Source organism: Astyanax mexicanus, chromosome 2 (assembly GCF_023375975.1).
Source record: "Astyanax mexicanus isolate ESR-SI-001 chromosome 2, AstMex3_surface, whole genome shotgun sequence".
NCBI classification, from domain to species: domain Eukaryota; kingdom Metazoa; phylum Chordata; class Actinopteri; order Characiformes; family Acestrorhamphidae; genus Astyanax; species Astyanax mexicanus.
Window position 1 is genome coordinate 34,193,306 of NC_064409.1, and position 21,319 is coordinate 34,214,624.

The 21,319-nt window shown below is 37.8% G+C and overlaps 1 protein-coding gene across 1 annotated transcript in view; it reads left to right on the plus strand.

Annotated features, from left to right (window-relative positions):
• cacna2d1a (calcium channel, voltage-dependent, alpha 2/delta subunit 1a) overlaps positions 1 to 13,762 on the plus strand; it is a 177,651-nt gene extending 163,889 nt beyond the window's left edge. The window contains exons 35-38 of the mRNA XM_049474268.1: positions 2,056 to 2,173; positions 2,312 to 2,424; positions 4,878 to 4,960; positions 6,611 to 13,762. Of these exons, the coding sequence (XP_049330225.1) occupies positions 2,056 to 2,173; positions 2,312 to 2,424; positions 4,878 to 4,960; positions 6,611 to 6,727 (431 nt within the window). The 3' untranslated portion in view covers positions 6,728 to 13,762. The remainder of the gene's footprint in view (positions 1 to 2,055; positions 2,174 to 2,311; positions 2,425 to 4,877; positions 4,961 to 6,610) is intronic.
• Positions 13,763 to 21,319: the final 7,557 nt, after the last annotated feature.

Sequence of the window (21,319 nt, forward strand, 5' to 3'; positions counted from 1 at the left end):
TTATTACCTCGTAATTCCACGCGTGAGCATTCGTGCACCAGCGCATCCGTGCCAATTATTTTTTTAAATTCAGACAACTTAGTAACGGGGAGTTTTCCAATGTAGCGAAGTAAATTACTTGTCAAAATGTACTTGAGTAAAAGTAAAATTACCCATTTTAAAAAACTACAAAAAATTACATTAATGTAATGTGAGTAAATGTAATTCATTACTTTCCAGCTTATTTCTTTAAATACGATGCTTGTAAACATGAGTTGTTTCTTCATGGCTATGCTTGATTATGTAATAATTAAGGCACTGAGCAGATGCTCGCAGATACAGTATAAAAGGTTTGCTAAATGTTTAATATAGAAACAGGAAGGCTTATAGTAACAAGCAGATGTTAAACAACGCAACAATCCAAAGGATAAAAAAAGCAGACACGGTCTAAAAAGCAGCGTAAACAGAGATCAGAAAAACACGGTCAAAATCAAAACAGTAAGAACCAGGCAACTGAAATAAAAGATCAAAACGAGAAACAGCAAACCAGCAAAGATCAGTAACAGGCAGACTAAACAAAAGGAAAGAAAGCTCTTTATACATCTCTGGTAGGTTGGCAATACTTCGCAAAGAAAATGTTAAAAACTGAAGAGGTATTTAAAAAGACAGGTGGAACAGATCAGCACTCAATTGATGCAGAACATGAGAGCAGTTCATGTTTGCCTCAAATCAGGCATGTGAGAGAGAGTTTTCTGTGAAAGGTGGATTTTAAAAGTTGTAGTTGAAAGATTAAATTAAATGTAAAAATTAATTTTAAAGATACTGTGTTTTTTTCTAACACATCCCTGCAGTAAGAGCCTTTACTCTACTGACATTTAACACTAGTTGTTGGAACATTGCTGTGAGGATTTGTTTGTGATTTAGCCACATGCTAACAATTTAGCACATGCAATTCTACTGCTGATGGTTTTCTGTGGTGATTATATACTGTAAGCTTATACATTATCAAACTTTAAACAACAGTTAGTTCCATCCCCACAATCTGATGAGAAGTGAGAAGGTTGAGAAGTGTTCTAGCCGTGATGATTTCTGATAACATCACAGCCTTCTCACATTAAATCTGTATCACTGCGCTGACGCGTTGCCGAGTAACAGCATATGTACTGAGGACACTTTTTAATCATCACCTCCAGCGGCAGCAGCGTTAGCTTAGCATAGGCTAGTGATCAGCCACGGCACACTCGCCTGTAGCGCTGGCTCGTCTTTTGTGGAAAAAGGGAAAGAAAATCACCTCGGCTAATGCCGTCTGAGAGCCAGAACGCTAACCAGCCAGGCTAGGTTAGACAAAGCTAGGTTAATGCTTAGCTAAAGCAAGCTATGCTAACCTAACCACAGTCCAGCCAGCTAGCTAACCAACACCACCCAGCAAACAGGCAGAAATGCTCACAAACGCGCAGCTTTCACCTGAAGACGACTCCACGGAGCAGGAGAGGAGAGTTTTAGCGTTATTTCACGCTCCTAACGTTACCATCTTCACTTATTCCCACTCTTGATTTCAAGCTAACATTCGTGTTGTTAGTCTGTATAAACTATACACCGTTTTATAGTTTCAGTTCTGTTACAGTTGTTGTGAAACTACTTTTTGGTGGAAGGCACAGTCCGAATTAAAGCATATTCAATCTGGATTTCTTAAGATTCTTTGATTTTATTTTCATTTTGTATAAAAAAAACTGTATAAAAGCAATAGAACACTTGAGGTTGTGTGTTATTCGCAATAACACACTCCCTCTCTTGTTCTATTGCTTAATTATCCTGGCCTTGCATGCTCATGTGAGTGTTTTCTGATTTGTGAAGATATTTTCAGTAAGCATGAACATTTTTATTATTAAATCTCATATAAAATCAGATAATAAATATGCATTTTTAGATCTGGATACGTCTGGAACATTTATTAAAAGGAGAAGAGTTTTCCAGTTTGGAGAGGAGGTGTTTTTTGTACTACACAAACTTAAAGGCTCATCATTTAAGCATCATCAATAATTTTTTGTATTCCAAACTCTGTACTTTGGTGCACAGCGGAGCCAGAAGACGACGCCATGGAGAAAGAAAGCTGCATCACTGAGCAGACTCAATACTTCTTTGCAAACACTGACAAAAGCTTCAAGGGAAGCCTAGAATGTGACAACTGCTCCAGGTGAGAGTCTGTATCATGTTTTGACATAAGGGGAGTTGTACTATCAGAAGTGTATATTTGTGAAAATCTTGTTATAGCTGATTATGATGTGTTTCTATCTTTCTCCTTCTCTTTTTTTGTGTTTTCTCATTATACCAGGCAGTACATTGCTGAGAAGCTGGTGATGACCAATCTGGTGCTGATCATTGCAGATTCTAAGAAAACCTGCACGACTTGTCATGCAAAGCCCCTAACCCAGGCTGAGCAGCCCTGTATCCTTCACACATACACACATTCACACAAGAAGACATATAGTGAAGGAAATAATTATTTAATCCCTTGCTGACTTTGTAGGTTTGCCCACTGAAAGGGCATGAACATTCTATACTGGGTAGATTTAAGGGTAGGTTAATTTTAACAGTGAGAGATATAATTTTAAAAATAAAATATTCTTTGTGAATCTGATTCTGCCAATCACTCTCCGAATCATCCATATGTTCATTGGCAACTTCAGATGTGCCTTCTTGAGCAGGAGTACCTTGCGGGCACTGCAATCCATTTAATCCATAACAGCGTAATTGTTTTCTTGGTGACTGGGCTCCCAGCTGCCTTGAGATCATTAACAAGTTCCCCCGTGTAGTTTTAGACTGATTTCTCACCTTCCTCATGATCAAGGATGCTCCACGAGATAAGATTTTGCAGGGAGCTCCAGATCAATGTCAATTGACATCTTCCATTTTCTTACTATTGCACCAACAGTTGTCTCCTTCTCACTCAGCATCTTACTTGTGGGTTTGTAGCTCTTTCCAGCCTTGTGCAGGTCTATGATCTTGTCCCTGACATTCTTAGAAAGCTTTTTGGTCTTGCTTATGTTGTAGACAATAGAGTCTGACTGATTAACTGAGTCTGTGGACAGGAGTCTTTTATACAGGAGACAATTTAAGACTGAGCTGGTAATGAATTGATTAGAAACTGGTCTGTAGGAGCCAGAACTCTTATTGGTTGAAATACTCATTTATTCCTGCAAAATGCAAATAAATGTATATAATTTATACAATGTGATTTTATTGGATTATGCTATTTTATCTCTCACTGTTAAAATGAACCTACAAACTTACAAAATCTGCACGGGTCAAATAATTATTTCCTTCACTGTAATGATCTAACAATTTTCATAAAATTAGAGTGTTATTAATATCTTTTGGATTTGAAGTGAAGATTATTCTGCCACTGACTGAATGTTGAAATCATGTACTTGAATCTGCCAAGACCACTGAATCTGCCTTTCATTATTACTGAAAATAAAGATGTCTAAACGTTGCTGACAAACAGACAATCAGCACAGCAAAACAAGTTTTCTACAGGGAGCAGGACACTCATTTTTAATTTGTTTATTAAACTATTGTACAAGACTGAATTTAAGAATTTAATCGGTCAAATCCTGTTGCCAAGTCTGATTGGCTGGAGGCTTTTGGCAGCTTTGTTGCAGTGAATATCTCCATGCTCGAGTACACAGGGGGAAAGCATGCGCGCAGTTTCGAACAAGAGGTGAGTTAATCTGAGAGAAAGCATGGTAAATTTGTGAGAGCATGCCTATATTTTACATGTGAGCAAATAAAAGCTACCCGTAGCTCTCTTATTAGTTGTTGACCTTGTTCATGTCAATATCTGTGTGAGCCAAGTTTTAAGACATATGATAAAATTAAACACGGGTAATTTTATCTGAATAAAATACTAGCTGAACAGACAACAATGCAGGCATTTGCTCACAGTAATGATTCATTTTGGGTTAACCCTGCAAACAAGACAACAATCCATGTCTGATATCCTAACAGAACGGCCCCTCAGTTTATGTGTCACTTGTCACTCACAGCATATCAAGACCACCCACCAGTGGTTCCTCCAGCCTGGTAAAGAAAATATTGAGGTGGAAGTCCAGCATGACCACAGCTTACATTTCTTCATCACACTTTCCATATAAATCAGCACTGTTGTACTGTGGAATCTGTAACCACAAGCTATACCAGTAAAGTCAAACCACACATTGCTAGCAAACGATTGCGAGCAAGAATAAACAAAAAATGTTTTTCAAAAATAAGGTAAGAAATGTGCTAATTTTCTTTTTTTATGTATGCTGTAATTAGTAATAAATCAGCTCTACAAAATGTAGATTTGTGAACAAAACTGTGGTTTACTCAAGAACTTATATGACATTAAAATAATACTTTGCTTGGTGTGGCTTAGTCGCTGTCTACAGTTCAATAACCTGGTTGGGTAAGCACTAAATACTCCCAAGTCCGAGTCATAATACTATCTGTGTGTATTCAGTGTAAGGTTAAAGGCAATTGCTATGAATGTAGATTAATTTAAAAAATAAATATAATTTTAGAGAATTTAGCTGTGAAAAATGGCATTTCAAAATGTTCTCATTAATTGCACTGGATCCACAGTCTGCCTGCATGATCAGAAACATACTTTAGTGCTCTGGCTGGGTTGAGAGAACAGAGAACCTGTTTTGTCTGAGAGCTCTTCTAGACATCAACACTGATATGTATGGAGACAGTTTCAGGTTTAATTTACACTGTGTGTACTGTAGTAATCAGGCAGAATGTAAAGCGCTTTCAGTGTGTTTATTTTGTGATGGTGATGGACATCTGGGATGGGGAAAATATGATGCTTTCAGAGCAAGTGTTGTTCTGGGCTTTTCCTCAACTTGTGTTCTCAGCTTCGGGTCCGGATCCCTGTGAATTAGCCAAGCACCCTAGATACCGGAAAGGTCCGGAAGTCTGCTTTGACAACAACGCAAATGTAAGTCACTGAGTGTGTGTGTAAATCAGCAAAGCTGCAAGCACCGCAAGCTCTGAAGCACTGCATGTGCGTTCCGTCCGGACTCTTCTTCTTCTTTTCTCTGTACTCTCTGTAACCAGTTACCCAGATCTGTCACACAGGAAGCTGTCTGCTTTATAGTAATCAGCACTGAAGATTTTACTGATGCATTAAAGCTTCATTCTTCAGCAGGCCTCTGTGTGACACATCTCTCTGAATGCTTGGTTTTTTTTCTCGGTCTCTTTGCAATTTCTGCAGTTTCATGTCTTTATTAACGTTTGCACATGTTTGGATGCTCTCACTCGTTCTCTTTCTTCTACTCCTCCTCCTACTGCCGAACTGCTGATTAACTTTCTTCCGTTTTCTTCCGTGCTTTTCTTCACACTGTACTCTGTCCACTGCTGAATGTTTTTTCTGCATGATTTCTCTCTTTCTCTCTCTCTCTCTCTCTCTCTCGGCTGTTTGCTGGGCTGTGTAATGTGTGTTAGGATGAGGCCATGTGTAGGAGAAGCGCTGGCTCTCCACTGCTCTCCTCTCTGCTCATGTTACTGCTGCCAGTGTTCATGTGCTGTCTCGGGTCAGTCCATTTCTCTCTCACTCTCTTCCTTTCTCTCCCAGTTTCTCTCACTTTTCTTCCTCTATCCCTCTTTTTTCCCATTTTTACTTTCTTTCATACTTTTTAAACTTTTTTTTATCTCCTTTCTTATTTATGTCTTTCTCAAATGTTCTCTGCCTCTTCCTTTACGTATCTCTCATCTCCACGGCCTCAAGTTTCTCCGTCTCCCTATGTCTCTCTTCTTCACTTTATCTACTTTTCTCTTACTTTCTCTCTGTTTCTCTTGCTCTCGACCTCTCTTCTTCATTGCCTCAACTTCATCTATCTCCCTTTCTCTCCCTTCTTTATTTTCTCTACCTTTGTCTTTACTTTCTTTACTTTCTCTCTCTATTTCTCTGTTGTTCTTTGCTTTGTCCAGTTCTCTCACTCTCTCTCTTGCTTTCTCCCTTATCTCATTCTCTCTCTTTCTACTTCTCTTTTAATTTCCTCTTTCCTATCTTTCTTACTGTTTTCTGTTTTTTTTTCTCTTCACATTTCTCTCTTCTTTCTTTTCATCTTTCTTTATCTCTTAACTTTCTTTCTGCTCTCTCTTCATTTTTATGAGCTTTGTTTATTTCTCACTCTTGCTCTCATCCTTTTTAATGTTCTCTCTCTATATATCTACTGTATCTTTCTTTTTCTTTCTTTGTCATTCACTCTGTATTTCTCTGCTATCTTTCTCTCTCCTTTTTCTGTTATTTATTTTTTCTCACACTCTCTCCTCCTCTTTCCTCTCTCTCTTCGATTTGTCTTTCTTGGTCTCATATTTCTTCACCTGTTTTTCTCTCTTGGTCTCATTTGCTTACATTTGCATGAATTAGACTAATGAGCTTAATCTGCTGCTGTAATCCCAGCTCTAATGACATAAAGCACAAATGTTTTGCTCTGCATTTTAATGATTTAAGAGAAAACTCCAGCATGTAGCTGTATGGTAATAATAACTATGCTCTATACTCATTATTAGGCATGTTTATATGTGTTTTACCTTGCTTATACTTTCTCTCTCTCTTTCGCTCTCTCACACACACTGGATAAAGGAACGAGATGTTGACTGTGGCGGGGCATCCGGTCTGACTCCGCCCGTTTGGCTCATGGCCATCTTTCAGCTGCTGCTGCTCTGGCTCCTGAGTGGACTCGGACACTGCCCATCGTGACCTTAGCCTAGAGAAGCCCCGCCCCTTGATGACGCCAAACCCTAGACCGCATCCTGCCACACAAGTCTTTTTTTTATCGGAACCCTGGGCACCAGCGCGCCTGCTTACGACAAGAAAGCCTTGGACCCGGGAAGCTTAAGACTGATGAAGTGTTCGCTCTGTGTTGCCCTGTGAGTGACGGTGGGTCAGCAGATGATAAATGAGCTAAGACTTTTGACCCTTGGCCTCTGAGGCCGGCCTCGGCCCACGTGGGCAACAGGGTGGACAGCCTTGCCTTTACCCCAGCGAAACAGAGGTCCTCTACCCGTGTTCTACAATTACACCAGTCATGACTGATCTCGTCACTGCCAAATACAGTGCTCTCTCCTATGGGCGTGTGTCATGTCAATTTGATAAGATTAATTACTTTTGTTTCGTTGGTCTTCTTGAGCATCTTCTAGTGAATAGCTTCTCAAGGCTATCAAAATGTATCAAAAGTGTTTTGGTCATCAGTTTTAAAACTATACATTTTGTTATACAATTTGCCCATCTGGTTAGGCCGTAATTTAAACTTGTTTAATATATAAATCAGGAAAGATTGCTGAAATAAATCCTGATATAGACCTCTCAGGACATGCTGTCATTTTGCAGGACCCCATTAGCATCCAAATGCTTGGGTAGACCTTGTTTTTGGAAATCACCCATAATTAATAACACGCTATAGAACAAACCAACAACGGCAAACTAACACTCCTGTACACGTTGCATCATAAAACTGGCAACCTTACTAAAATATTCATTGCTGACCATTGAGCCTTGTCAAGGGGCTTTAGTAGTACTGTAGTAGACTCCAATTTAAAAAAGTGTCTAGTCTTTTTCCATGGCATTTAAAGGTGCAGGGGTGTTAGTTGTCCTGTAATCATGTTTCTGTAAAGCTGCTTTGTGCCAACACCAGTTGTGAAAAGCGCTATACAAATAAATTTGATTTGATTTGAGTTTGGTTTAGTGCTTAATGAGCATATTATTATTAACAATTGCTTAATTCATCGAATAAAACTATATTTGCAACGTTACTCTTCATTGTAATACTGTAACGAATGAAGCTGATTTTACACCAGAATCTTTGAGGCACACTGCAGTTTGCGCTTGTTACAGGAAATGTCCAAATGTTTGTGGACACCTATTGTAATGGATGCACTCAGCTATTTTCCCGGTAGAGAAGCATTGCCAGTAGAATAGTAGATATGTCTGATGATCGATATGAGATATAGAGATATAAAGACACCCAGCATTGAGCAGTAGAGCAGTGGAACTATAGTATGTTCTCTGGAATGATGCATCCAGTCCATCCAGTGCTTTTGGGTTGCGGAATTAGTTGGGGAATTGAGGCTGAGGTGGGGTGGTGTAACATTCAGTTAAATTGATTTTGAAGAAATTTTTGTGAAAGTTTGTACTAAAAAACCCATGTTTTCTGTATCTATTACGGTCCTATATTTTGTAAAATGTAGCTTTCTCACTGAATTTAATTTTTTTTCTAAAAAGAAAATATATTAGCATTGCCACACACAGACAATATAATAAGAGTGTGTTAAGTAGGACAAAGTATGGGTTTGCATCTGCCTCTGGTGTAAACTGGGCTGGAAAATACTTATTTGATATGTGTCGCTGTCCACAAAATGACACATGTCCTCAGAGGGTCTTTCTCCCTAGTGGTATCCACCTCAGTGCCTGTGGATTCTTTTTCTTTTCTATTTTTTTTTTTAACTTGTCGCGTACTGCTCCATCCTCTATCTTCACATCAGTCCCTGAATCAGTTCATATTCACCCGCTGTGCATTAATAAATGCACCTGCCAAAAACAAAAAACAGCCCCTGACTATCTCCCCTTTCTGTAAGTGGGCTTACCATGTTTACCATGTGTTTCGTGTGCCCGGTCAGTCGTTTGAGCTTGTCTAAAGGGCTGATTATTGGCTTGGAGTTTTTGGAAGGTTTGAGGTAAGGTGAGGTGAGGTGAGGTAGCAACACTTATTTATTTGTTTATTGAGGATGTGTGTGTGTTATTGCATGTGAGTGAGTTTGGCTTATGTTTATTGAAGTAAAATACTTTTTTTGTATTATTAATATTACTATTGTTCTCCCCAAACTGCCTGAAACCATCAAACGATGGAAAGAAATCAAATTTAAAAAGCTATTTTAATATATATGTACTATATGTAAGAATTGGTCTCCAGTTCTATGATGAAGTTTTTATTTATTTTGTTAATTTATTTCTTTTTGGGGGGCTTCAGTATGTGTTCTAAATGATTATGTCTTTGCTGTGTGCCTTGATGTGCTGGAGAGGAACACTTCACACATTTTGAAGTGATGGAAGGATAGTTCCCAGAGACGCTGGTTTCATTGTTCATCAAGTATAACTGCAGAAGGATACGATAAAACCCACTGCCCTGTTTAGTGTTTACAGTTCTGCACCATCCCTAACTCCACCCCTAACACACCTGGCTCTAATATTCACATATTTGAAGAACTTTAAGTGGAGTTAAGTGGAGTTAGGGCTGCTTTCTGCTTCCCTGACACTTTGGATTCATTCAATACTACAGATTTCTAAAGAATTATGTATGCGTATTGCATAGAGGCAATATGAAACGTGCTATAGTGGTGGTAGTAGTAGCAGCATCTTACTCAACATCTAATTTATTGAATGAAGCCAGGTTGCAGTATGTAGTCTAATGCATCAGATGGTGATACTTACTGACCCTGATACTGAATCCTCCAAAAAAAGTCTGGAAAACTGCCAAAAACTTTTAAAAGATTCAACACTGGAAAAGGTGATGTGCTGTGTTTATTTACATGGCCAAAATTGACATTCAAATATTTTTGTTATTGGTCCATATAATATACAGCTTATATACCACTTCTGTTTCTGAATCAGTTTCTCTGATTTTGCTATTTATAGGTTTGTTTGCTCAAAATGAACATCGTTGTCATTTAGAGCATTTATTTGCAGAAAATGAGAAATGGCTGAAATAACAAAAAAGTTGCAGAGCTTTCAGAAATCAATATTTGGTGGATTAGCTCTAGTTTTTAATCACAGTTTTCATGCATCTTGGCATGTTCTCCTCCACCAGTCTTACACACTGCTTTTGGATAACTTTATGCCACTCCTGGTGTAAAAATTCAAGTAGTTCATTTTGGTTTGATGACTGTGATCATCCATCTTCCTCTTGATTATATTCCAGAGGTTTTCAAATTGGTAAAGTCAAGGAAACTCATACATTTTATGTGGTCTCTTATTTTTTTTTTTCCAGAGCTGTAAATCTAATATAATAACTGTAAACACTTTGAAATATAATATATAACATTTTTTAAAAGGTGTTCTTTTTTTAGTATTGTAAAAATGAAATAGCTTAAATGTGTTTTGTTTGCTTTTCAAAGAAGAAAAACGTCGTTGTTTAGTAGGAATACAATTTTTTCTTCCTGCCAAACATTGAAAGTGCTTTTTTTGTTATTTTATCCAAATATAATTACAGTTGCCGTATAATTTTGGCCAATAAATAAGTCACAAAATAATGCCAGGATTGGCCACAATGGATGTCTGCAACTACAAAGTTTTAAAATGTGATGCATTCTGTAACGTAAAAAAAAAAAACATTCAGTGACAAATGCTATAAATAATGCACATCAGTATATCAGAAGTTTATATAAAAAAAATCATATCACCATTATTAAAACATTTTCCATTGCAATTTAAATTTAAATCAAATAACTGTCCTCACCTAATTTAGTGCATCACCTTTTCTACTGCAACTTGACCTGGTGTGCCTCGATGAACATAGGACCAAACTCTGGATCCCAAATAACATCAGAAAATACCCACCGACCATAAAATGGGTAATTGATCAGTGTAGCATCATCACTGTTTATTATTGTGTTTATGTTTTTAACAAAAAGATTAAAAATGACAATCTGTAGCAAGTCACTGGATTATTATTCATATTTTAGTTACTTTCAGTCTTTTCTTTGAGTTTATTTATTTATTTTTTTTCTCAATGGGGGAGGGAGGCACTATATCCCCAGCTGGTGTGTCCATTGTTCTTAATGTAATAGCAGTTTGGAGTAGTTTGGAATATTTATGCAGTCTGAGCTGAGACACCTGTTTGAGATGTGGACATTCAGGGTGTTTTCTTTGGGAAAACGCTGATGAGCGCTAATTTGACCATATGAGAAGATGAAGTTGTTGAAAGCGGTGTTATTCACCCTGATTCATTTGTGCAGAGTGTTTTCTGATGACGTTCTAAGGATTTACTGAAAACGGAGTTTTAGTCGGAACAGTCGTAGTGGTACTGGAAATTTTAGCTATAGCATCAGAGCTGTTTTGATGCACCATTTGAAGCTGTTTTGTTAATGTGGTGTGCACGCGATTGAGCAACGTGGAGTTATTAGCGATGACTGCACTGTAATTAGGCATGGCATCTTCAATCATGATGAGTAAAAATTTTCCAAGTTCTTCATTCTCTTGTTTTAATTCCCAAGTGAAAAGTCATGTTACAGAAGCACTGAGAAGAAATCAGTGGTTTATTATAAGACTCACACTATTAACGTTTAAAGTTCAAATCAGAGGTAATGAAGTCAAAACATAAATACATTTATTTAATTACTAGAATGTTTAGAGTTGAAAATCATGTTCTTGGAGGAGTCTTTTTTTAAAAGAAACATTTTTTTTTAATGTTATATAAGGAACTAAAGATCGTTCCTCGACAGCATAGCTCTAAAAATCCTTCTTTTTTAGAAAAAAATATTATTATTTATTATTATTATTTATTGTAGGCATCTTCCAGACTATGATTATGATTATGTAGGATTCCTGCAGTTGTCAGTTATTACAGTGCCAGACAGTGACACATCAGGATTGCATAGAAATGTGTGTCTTTACCTGTATCAGTGTTGTATGTTGATCACTGTATGATAAAGCTCTTCAGATCCGACGTCTACTAGAGCTCAGAAATAGTAAGTGCCATAAACTCTCTCTTTTTCTCTCTCTCTCTCTCTTGCTATCTCTCTCAATCTTTCTCTCTTTAAAACAAAGAAACCTTTATGAACTTGTTATGATAAAGTAAAACCTTTAAATGCAAACCTCTTCAGACTTCAGATATCTTTTGATATATGCCCTTGCCTGTCTGCATGTATTTTGTTGGCAGGGAGAATACTAAACTAAACTGTGTGTGTATGTGTGCCTGTGCACGCTTTAACCATGGTTAGTGTGATGTTGGGATGTTTACTGCTGTTGGTGTTTGACAATGTTAAATGATTTGGGTCTTGATTTCACTGCCTTTCTCTTGTGGAGACAGCATTTGATTAGGACCCATCTGTAGATAACGCTTCAGTGCATACAGTCAACCATACCTGTTTAAAAAACATCTATCTAACAGTAGTTTACCAAGCCTCAAAGCTTAAACATCTAATAACCAAAGAACGGTTCACCAATTTTTAAGCTGAAATGTTTAGTAAACTAAGAATAGTCCAATAACTAGCTGGTCAAACATCTAGTGAACAGGGAACACTACACCACGCTTCTAAGATCAAACATCTAAAAACCTAGGAACAGTTTACCAAGTTTTTAAGATACATCTAATAACCCAGGGTTCTTGCACCATTTCAAGTCAAATTAAATGTGTTTTAAGACATTTTTAGACCACAATAAATATAATCTAAGACCCAAAATGTAGTCATAATTTCTTTGGTAGAAAACAATGTGTTGTATTGGAAATCAAAACCTAATGTAGCTAACTTGCCACTAATGTTACTATGTTATCTAGCCCACTGCTAATGTTAGCTAGCTTTATGCTAACCTTAGTTCTTTCCCCGGTATCGTAGCTAACTCGCCACAAATGTTATTTTGATAGCATGTTAGCTAGCTCGCCACTAACATTAGCTAGCTCTCCATTAACCTTAGTTCCCTTTCTGGTAACGTTAGCTTACTCACCGCTAAAGTTAGCATGTGCCCTTTCCACTGGCATTAAGTGCACAGTCTGAAAATGTAATACCTACAGCTAAATTACAGTAAATTTAAGACAATTTAAGATCTTAATTATCCAAATTAAAATTTAAGACATTTTAAAATGTCTTTTTTAAGGACCTGCAGGAACCCTGTAACCTAAGAACAGTTTACCAAGTTTCTAAGCTCATACATCTAATAACCTAGGAACAGTTTACCATAGTTTTAAGCTTTTAGTAACAAGCATTACTAAATAACCAAGTAACAAGTATGTTCATCCAAACATCTATTAAACATAGAACAGTCTATTAAGCTTGTCTGTCCAAATATCTATTAAATATAGTAACAGTGCCCCAAGATTATCTGAATCTAGAGACAATCTGCTAAGCTTTCAGAAGCAAACATCAGGTGAACAGAACATAGAACATAGAACTGATGAGAGCCATAGAAAATGAATCATTTTATATAGGATATAGTGTGAAGGTGATGTACAGTACTTAACATTTAGACCATTAGATGCTGTCAAAATTGGTAGAGGTCAAAAGATGAAGTTTGCCGCTGTTTTTCTAAAGGGATTTACTCCTTTTGATACAGTTGTTTGCAGATGTGTCACAATCATATGCTGTCTCCTAAGAACAGAAAACTTACGAGATGCTACTGAAAGTGAACTCAATGCTGATGGTTTTGGTGCTGTCTATCTCTGGGTTTGTTCTTCCTGAATTTCTCTCTAAAGATTCTATTTTTTTGGTGGATTGTTCCACTCTGATCCTGGCTGGCATCTCTGCTAATCATCCTATGCCAGTTGCCCAAAGGCAGATTATTAGCCAGTCTCTCCATTAACCTTTCTTGACTGGTCTCCACAGGCTCGGTTATTGGTAGGGTTCTGGTCCTTCTCTGTGCTTTTTAATACTTTACTCTTTTCTGGGTATTTGGTTTGCCTGAATCAAACTGTGTGTACATTTGTATGATAATGTTATAAAAACAATGGAACTATTTATACTCCCAGAGATGTGTCGATTCATGTGCAAATAATAGTATATTCCAAATAAAAGAGGTTTATCATTATTAGCGATGGAGTTGTGTGTGTGTTACTGCGAGGCTGCGCTGCTGTTATTTAGATCTCTGCTTCTTTTCTACAGCTCAGATTGCTTTGGCTTGCATTTGTCCTGCTGCCAAAACACATTTCCCTCTCTCAGTGTGTGTGTGTGTGTGTGTGTGTGTGTGTAGGAAGCCAGGGTCCTGCGATCTCTCCCCTGTGGCACTGTTCAGTCATCGGAGGAGAAGACTGGGGCCAACCACAACACAGCCACCATAATACAGAAATCGATCTATATAATCATATAACCTACAGTGATTATCACTTCATACCATTAGTTATATTACTTTCAGCTATTTCTCATTGTGAACATGGTCACAGCTTTGCTTCTGAACTAACTGTACCATTTACAGGCCTGTAGATCCTGAAAGCTGTATTTTTTTTTAAACATCGAATTGTAGTTTTATAGATTCAAACATCTAGTAACCTATGAACAGTCCACCAAATAGAGAGAAAGTCTACCAAGCTCAGAGGTTTAAACATCTAGTAAGTAGGGAACAGTTTACCAAGCTTCCACCTTCAAACATCTAATACAACCGAGGAACAGTTCACCAATCTTCTAAGCTCATACATTGCATAACTTAGGGACAGTCCACCAAAAGGTTATAAGCTCACACATCTATTAACCAAAAGAACAGTCCACCAAGCTTCTTTGTCCAAACAGAGTCCAAAGAGAGAACAGTGCACTAAGCTTCCAAGTTCAAATGTCTCATTACTTGAAGGCAATCTACCAATCTTTCAGGAGCAAACATCTAATAACCAAACCTTTAGTTGAGTTTGGACTTTAGTTCCAAACATCCTAAATCCTGGGAACAGTCAACCAAGCTTCCAAACTCAAACATTTAGTCAACCAAGCTTGACAGACAAACATCTATTAAACAAGGAACAGTTTGAGCTTAAATATTTCTTTAAAAAAATCAAAGAGCTTGTGTCTATAATATGTTAAAGAAATTAATAAATAAATAATAATCATTATAAAATGAAGACAAAATGAAGACTTTTGGGTGGATGATTTAGTTTTTATCTATGCAGTGCATGGCGTCCAGGAGCAAGTTAGACCAATTTTTTTTTTAGTACTAAAAGGTCGTCTTCTGTTAAAATCCACTTTTTCTTGTTCTTTATGAAATACAGTAGGTGCCTCCAAGTTGTATATTCATGCTGCACATGAAACTGTTCTTCAATGCTCATTGTTTGCAGTAGCTAAGAAAAAAAATACTCAAAAACAAGACCATGAGAAAAAGCACCCATGTCTACGTCAACATCTTGTGCATCTCTGCTCGCAACTGCCTACAGATAGAGCTAAAGCCGGGCGGCAGCAGAGCCGACACTGTCTTGTCAGTTAAAGATCTTCACTTCTGTTTATACCAGCTTTACAGCAGTTTTATCGACAAGCATGGTTTGACGAGGCAGCACAACTCGACAGAACACCGGTCAAAGCAGGTGCTGTTCACGACGGATTTTATGATATAGAGCGGACTCTGAGGCTCTGATGTTTTAAACTGCAAAAGCACCGAATCACCAAGTCTGCGGTAAGAGTTTAGTAGAGTTAGTTTAGCTGAAAGAAATGTTATCAATGCTGCAGGGAGAGTAGCATTACTAAACCTCCCGCCTGCCCACCCCGCGGCCGAGCGATGCAGAGAGTCTGACGTTAAAGGGTTAAAGGGTTAACTCTACCTGGCACTCAGTGCTGTATCTTTACAACTAATGCTGTATCTCTGAAAACATTTTGTCCATTTGTTTTGAAACATTTGTTTTACAGCTGTAAAATTGACTGTGGGGAAAGGCAGGTAGCGTTCAATGCTGCAGTACTGTTAGCCAATCAGAGGCGATATGTTGATTGTGTTTATGAATATTCATGAGCAAGAACCTAAATCCTGTCCTTCTTCAGAGATTACTAATCCAGTGAACTAAAGCAGGGCTATTCAAAAACACTGGAGCACCTTTTTCACACAAAAAAAAACAGCTCACATGGCATTCATTTATACTAGAGACCACAACTAGACATTTTACAACGGAAAAAAAAAACAAAAAACGATGGAATGGGACCTTGAAGAAAATTCTGCAAATCACCTACAACAGAAAACAAGAAGGTTATGCCTTTTTCCAAACAGTAAAACCTGTGAACGTTACATTTCTTCTGTAAGAATATCACTGCAGATTTTTTACTGCAATGCTCAAACTAATGCACTTGGTTGTACAGTAATACTGTATGTACAGTATGTTCTCATTTACTAATTTAATAATAATAATAATACATTTTATTTGCACTTATAATGCACTTTACATTTCAAAGAAGTCTCAAAGTGCTACAGCGTAAATAAAATCAGAACAAACATTTAGAAACAAGTGGATTAAAAAAAATATATACTATAGAACTGACAGCTTGTTCCCAAATCTAAGATTGGTTGTTTATAATGTTCAGTATGTTAGCTAACCAAGTTAACTCTCACAGCAGAATCCAGTGAACCATGATTTTTTACAACATTTTGTTAAAACCACAGATTTGACAAAATACATAGGTGAATGCATGTTTTTGTCCTGTCCTGTGTCTCTCCTGTCTGTCTCTGTTTGTGTCCTCCATACCTGCACATGTGCTCCCACATGTGTTCATTTGTAACTCTGCCCCTCATTACCTGTCCCCAGGTGTTTCCTGTTTTCTACCCACTTCCCTGTGTATATATAGTCCCTTTGTCTTAGTGTTACTATTCTATCACAATATTTAAATACATTTTTACAGTAGAGAGTATTTATTTTTTCTAAACACAAATTCTAAACTAGGAAAGCCATCTTACCCTGTATGATTTTAGCCCCTAGGATTGGAGCTCACAACCCTGGAGCTAATAGGGTCATAGGGAAATGTGGGGGTGACATACACTTGATGTTTAAGATAGCTTTTGTTGCATTCTAGTGTATTTTAACAGATTGATAAACATCTAATTTTACCTACAAAACGACTTAATTCAAGAGCTATTTATCACCAACAATGACTTTATGGGTTCATTTTGTGAATACCTAATTATTTTAAGAATACTCTACTGTTACTTAAAGTAAATAAAGCAAAGCTTACTTCGAATAATTCATTTATTTGTTAAACATTAATTTAATGTGTTAAATTAAATGTTAAAAATGGGTTAAATTGTTTTTTTTGTTTTGTTTTTTTAGCAAAAACTGTATATTGTTAGATGGCAACGGGGCTGACCTGACATCCTCCAGTTTTAGGATACCCAAAAACCTGGAGTGGACTTTTAGTGGTATGTGTATTTTCCTTTCCATCGAGCGGAATGAATTATTTTGTGATACAATAGAAACAGCGCTGAGAGTACTAATATTTTATGTCAAATGTGGGGGTGTCAAAATGTATAATTTTTTAAATCTGAAAGAGACAAATCCCATATTGCCCGCATAATTCAGGACAGGACATTTAAATAGCATTTGAAGTTACTGTATCAGTTTCTGATTTTTAGGAAAAGACGAAGAAAACTGGTTACATTAGATTTTTATACTAAACTTTCACCTTAAGCCTAAAGATACTACTTCAACTACTGTTTCAACATGTTTGCATAGACATAAAGTATAGAAAATAAAGTGTAATGGGATGAAGTGCTACAGACTAGTAGCTCTCCAGCCCAGAGGGTTGCATAACAGTTGGTCTTAAAGGTAAGATGTAATGAAGAAGAAGGAATAAATAAATAAATAAATAAATAAACACACTGCTCCTCATGCGTCATCAGGGTCATGGTCCAATACACTACCGCTGCCCCGGCTAGTGAATTGGAACACATCAGGGGAAAAAACGCCCTTATAAAGAGATAGGGATTCCAAGAACGGGCGTAAAAACAAGAGAACGGGCGGAAACTAAAGTCACTCCGAGTGTGACAGAGAGAAAGGGGAGGAATGTAAATAAAAGCTTGCCAGAGAAGCATTTTATTTTTTATTATTATGGTTCATTATAGTTAAACCATTCCTACAGGCCACATATTTCATGCCTTTTGCCAACCACTGCTCTAGAGGCTTTCACTCGTCATTCTTTAAAATGCTTTGTCACGTGTGCTGCACTGCCATTAGCATATTTGTGTGTACTGCACTTCATTTCTGAGGACGTGAAGAACCAATGCACCTAATGATCATAGGATATGATTTGTGAAGCATCTATCATGCATGCACAAATACATCATCAAATTACTTAAGAGCAAGTACTCCACATCTCTAGCCTAAATGGTCCAGTAGTGCAGCCTCATGTTGACCATGAAAGCAGCTTGAATTTAGTAGAGATTCTCTAAAAATAAAAGCCCTCACATTATCTCCTCTCTGGAGAAGGGGCTCCGTCAGCCTGGTACGCTGTTTATTGCTGATATTAAAACAGCTCCTTCTGCTGGATGTGATATACTACATGGCTGTTAAGGGCTGCTTCAGGCTATACGGAGCTCAGGGACATTTCAAATAGGACCAATTACAATACCTCCAGTATTTGCCTTTAATAACGTGACCCGTTCACGTTTGCCGAGCGGCTGGGGGAACTTCTACGAGGACACGCACAATATGAAATTACATATTTTACTGACTGGAGGCAGGAAATTGGCCATAATATAAACGGCCAAGGCATTATTAAAAGTGTCAGTCTTCTCCTGCCGGCGCGTTCAGAGGAGAAATGTAAAATATCTAGTGGACTGTAAAGCAATGCCATAAACATTTGATTGTGTGTCGTGGTATGCATTAAAAGTGCAGTGGTCAGTGAGCTGTGTGGAGCAGGTGTGGGTAGAAATAACATGCTGAAATGCTGCACTCACTGTAGCCTTTTTCCTGCTGCTGCTTTTACTAATAAAATATGGGTCTTGTCCCTGAAAAAAGGAAAACGACTGCTTGAATATTCCCTTTGTAATTCTTGAAGATTTCTTAGACAACAGCATTATATGGCAAGATGCTGCCAAATTGAACTGCAAACATTGATCACACAGTCTTATCAATATATCTTTTGTGTTTGCAGCAATTATTTACAAACCCTGTGTAACAATACATTTCCACTACATTTACTCTGAATGAGCAAATTATTATAAAACGAGAGGAAACTTTACCCCATACTTTAAAGGACCTGATTTACATTTTACATTATCAAGATATAGTTATTTAGACATTTTTATTTTCATAAAATTATCAAGCTATTTAAACATGTCCAAGAAGTCCCTCTCCACCCTGTCATCTTGGGATTACTCCGCCCCTTTAAAAAAAAACAAAAAAAAAAAACTTTTGACATCAGTGACATCACAACCTTCATACTTTTTTATTTTTTATGAAGACACTTGCTGCAATTTTAAAATATTTAAGCGTGGTTAGCAGCAGCGCTATCTGCAGGTAGCAGCCTAGCTAGCAGATCGACAGTGCTACATTGAGGAACCCTGAGTGTTCTAGTAACCCCGGGCGCTATCAGCTAGCGGTTTGTCCCACGTAGCTTGTTTTAACATGGTAAACATGCAGACTACAGTTTGATTTACTCCTCTCTGAACAGCAAAAGAGCTAGCGCTGTGGTTAGCGGCTAATGTTGATACTGCTCCAACCCCGGTGCTGGAGAAAATAAACTGAAACTTTTTTTATAACACTGATCTTCAGTGGAGTGGCTTTACTGCTCCTTACAACCTGACAGGTAGAATTAATACATAAGGCGCACCTGATTATTAGGCACACTGTAAATTTTTGGGAAAATTAAAGGATTGCAAGTTGGTAATGGTAAAAAATACGATATTTGGTAGTGAAAAGTGTATAACTAGTTTGCGGTAGGTGGCATAAACTGGATGGTGGGCAGCGGATCTGTGGTGGGAGTCGGGGAAGCCGGATTTCCAGAAACTTCCATCAGTCTGGCCTGGTCAAACATCCATCGCTATAAAGCTGGAGAGGTGGGAAGTCAATCATCAGTCAAATCAGAGGCAGCTAGAAAGATGGAAGTAAATCTGACAGGATTTATGGTGAGCAAACAATTTACAACATTATCAGAGTGTGGTTAATGACTCAGATTTGAATAAAACTAGCCTAACTACAGTTCTACTATTATGACTCCAGAAGAAATGTTGTTAGATGAACTATTTAATGTTTGAACATATTTAGCAAAACAAAGATACATATATAAAGAGGTTATATAGAAACAGTCTCTTTTATTAGAGTCTTTGGCGTAGGCGCCGTCATCGGCCCAGGACTTGATACATCTGGGCTCTGCAGATCCTGTTGTACGTTGGAGAGAGGGGCGGGGCCTACCCCCCGGGCAACCAAACAGGACCAACCTGGAGGCGGTGGGGAAAGAGGAGGGTAAGAACGACCATCAGCGTCTGAAAGTCAGCAAAGGTACTGAATGAGTGAACCCTTATTTAAAGGCAGAAGGGAACAGCTGATTGGATAGGTAATTAGGTGATGTAGCATTGGAGTCTTTAGTAGAACTTTCGCTGCGCTTTCATAGACAGAGCCACAAATTAACATAGATACGGAGCCACCCAAAAACGCTGGCATCCTCCCACTCCACCGTCAGAGAACCTGTTTGATTGTGTAAAGTAGGTTTTAGTGGACAACAGCACCAGCATCTCAGTTTAACACAATTCTCTTTTTCCATATGCGCCTTGATCTGCAGCTTTTAGAAGTATGTTTTTAGTCTAGTCTGAAAACTTATTTATGTGTAATAAATGATCGAAAACAGAAATAATAATATAAATTAATAATTTATCATTTATAATAATACATTTTTTATGTTTGGAGAACCAAAAGGAAAAGCATTCTGATAATGAACACATTGAGCACAAAAATAACATCATTCTACCCTGAGAAAAATGAGAAAAAGCAGCAGGATTGCAATCTGTTCCTTTTCCCCAACAGAAAAAGCAAGCTTACCCGCAGACCTGTCATCTCTGTGGCTTAACTATTTGCTTTGTGTTCTGCCAAATCGGCACTACAGCTGGAGTCAAAGACTTGCTGAAACCATATTTACTTCTCTTGCTTAATGCATTTGACCAACAAGTGGCTTACAGATGGACCGAGTCCAAGTCTTTTCCCGTCTCAGCAGCAGACAAAATAGACTTCAGACTGGATTGAGAGCTGTACATTCTTACATAGAGACTAGACGGAATACAGACGAGAATTAAGTTTACACATTATGTAATTTACACATAATTTATACATGCCACAAAAGTGGCTTTAGCCGTAGCCGTGAAGTCTGTTTACTGTAGTGACTAGCACTGAGGCCCTCTATATGATGTGTTTAACTGCCTGGAACCCATCTATGCAAAACTCACTTTTTTGCATGCTTTTGAATTTCCACTGATGCTTGAATGCCTCTATAAACACACCAAACATGAATAAAAATCTTTCTGTCCGTTTTTCAGTTGAAAGAGTTTAGGGACACAAATGATATGCTTCTATTTGCCAAACCCACTAGACCAATTGAATCATCAGACTTCTTCTGAGGGAGGGATCTGTACCTACTGTCTGTGCAAGTCAGCAGATAAGGGAGATGTAAGAGCTTTTGTGCTTCAATTGCGGTTAGGCAAGAA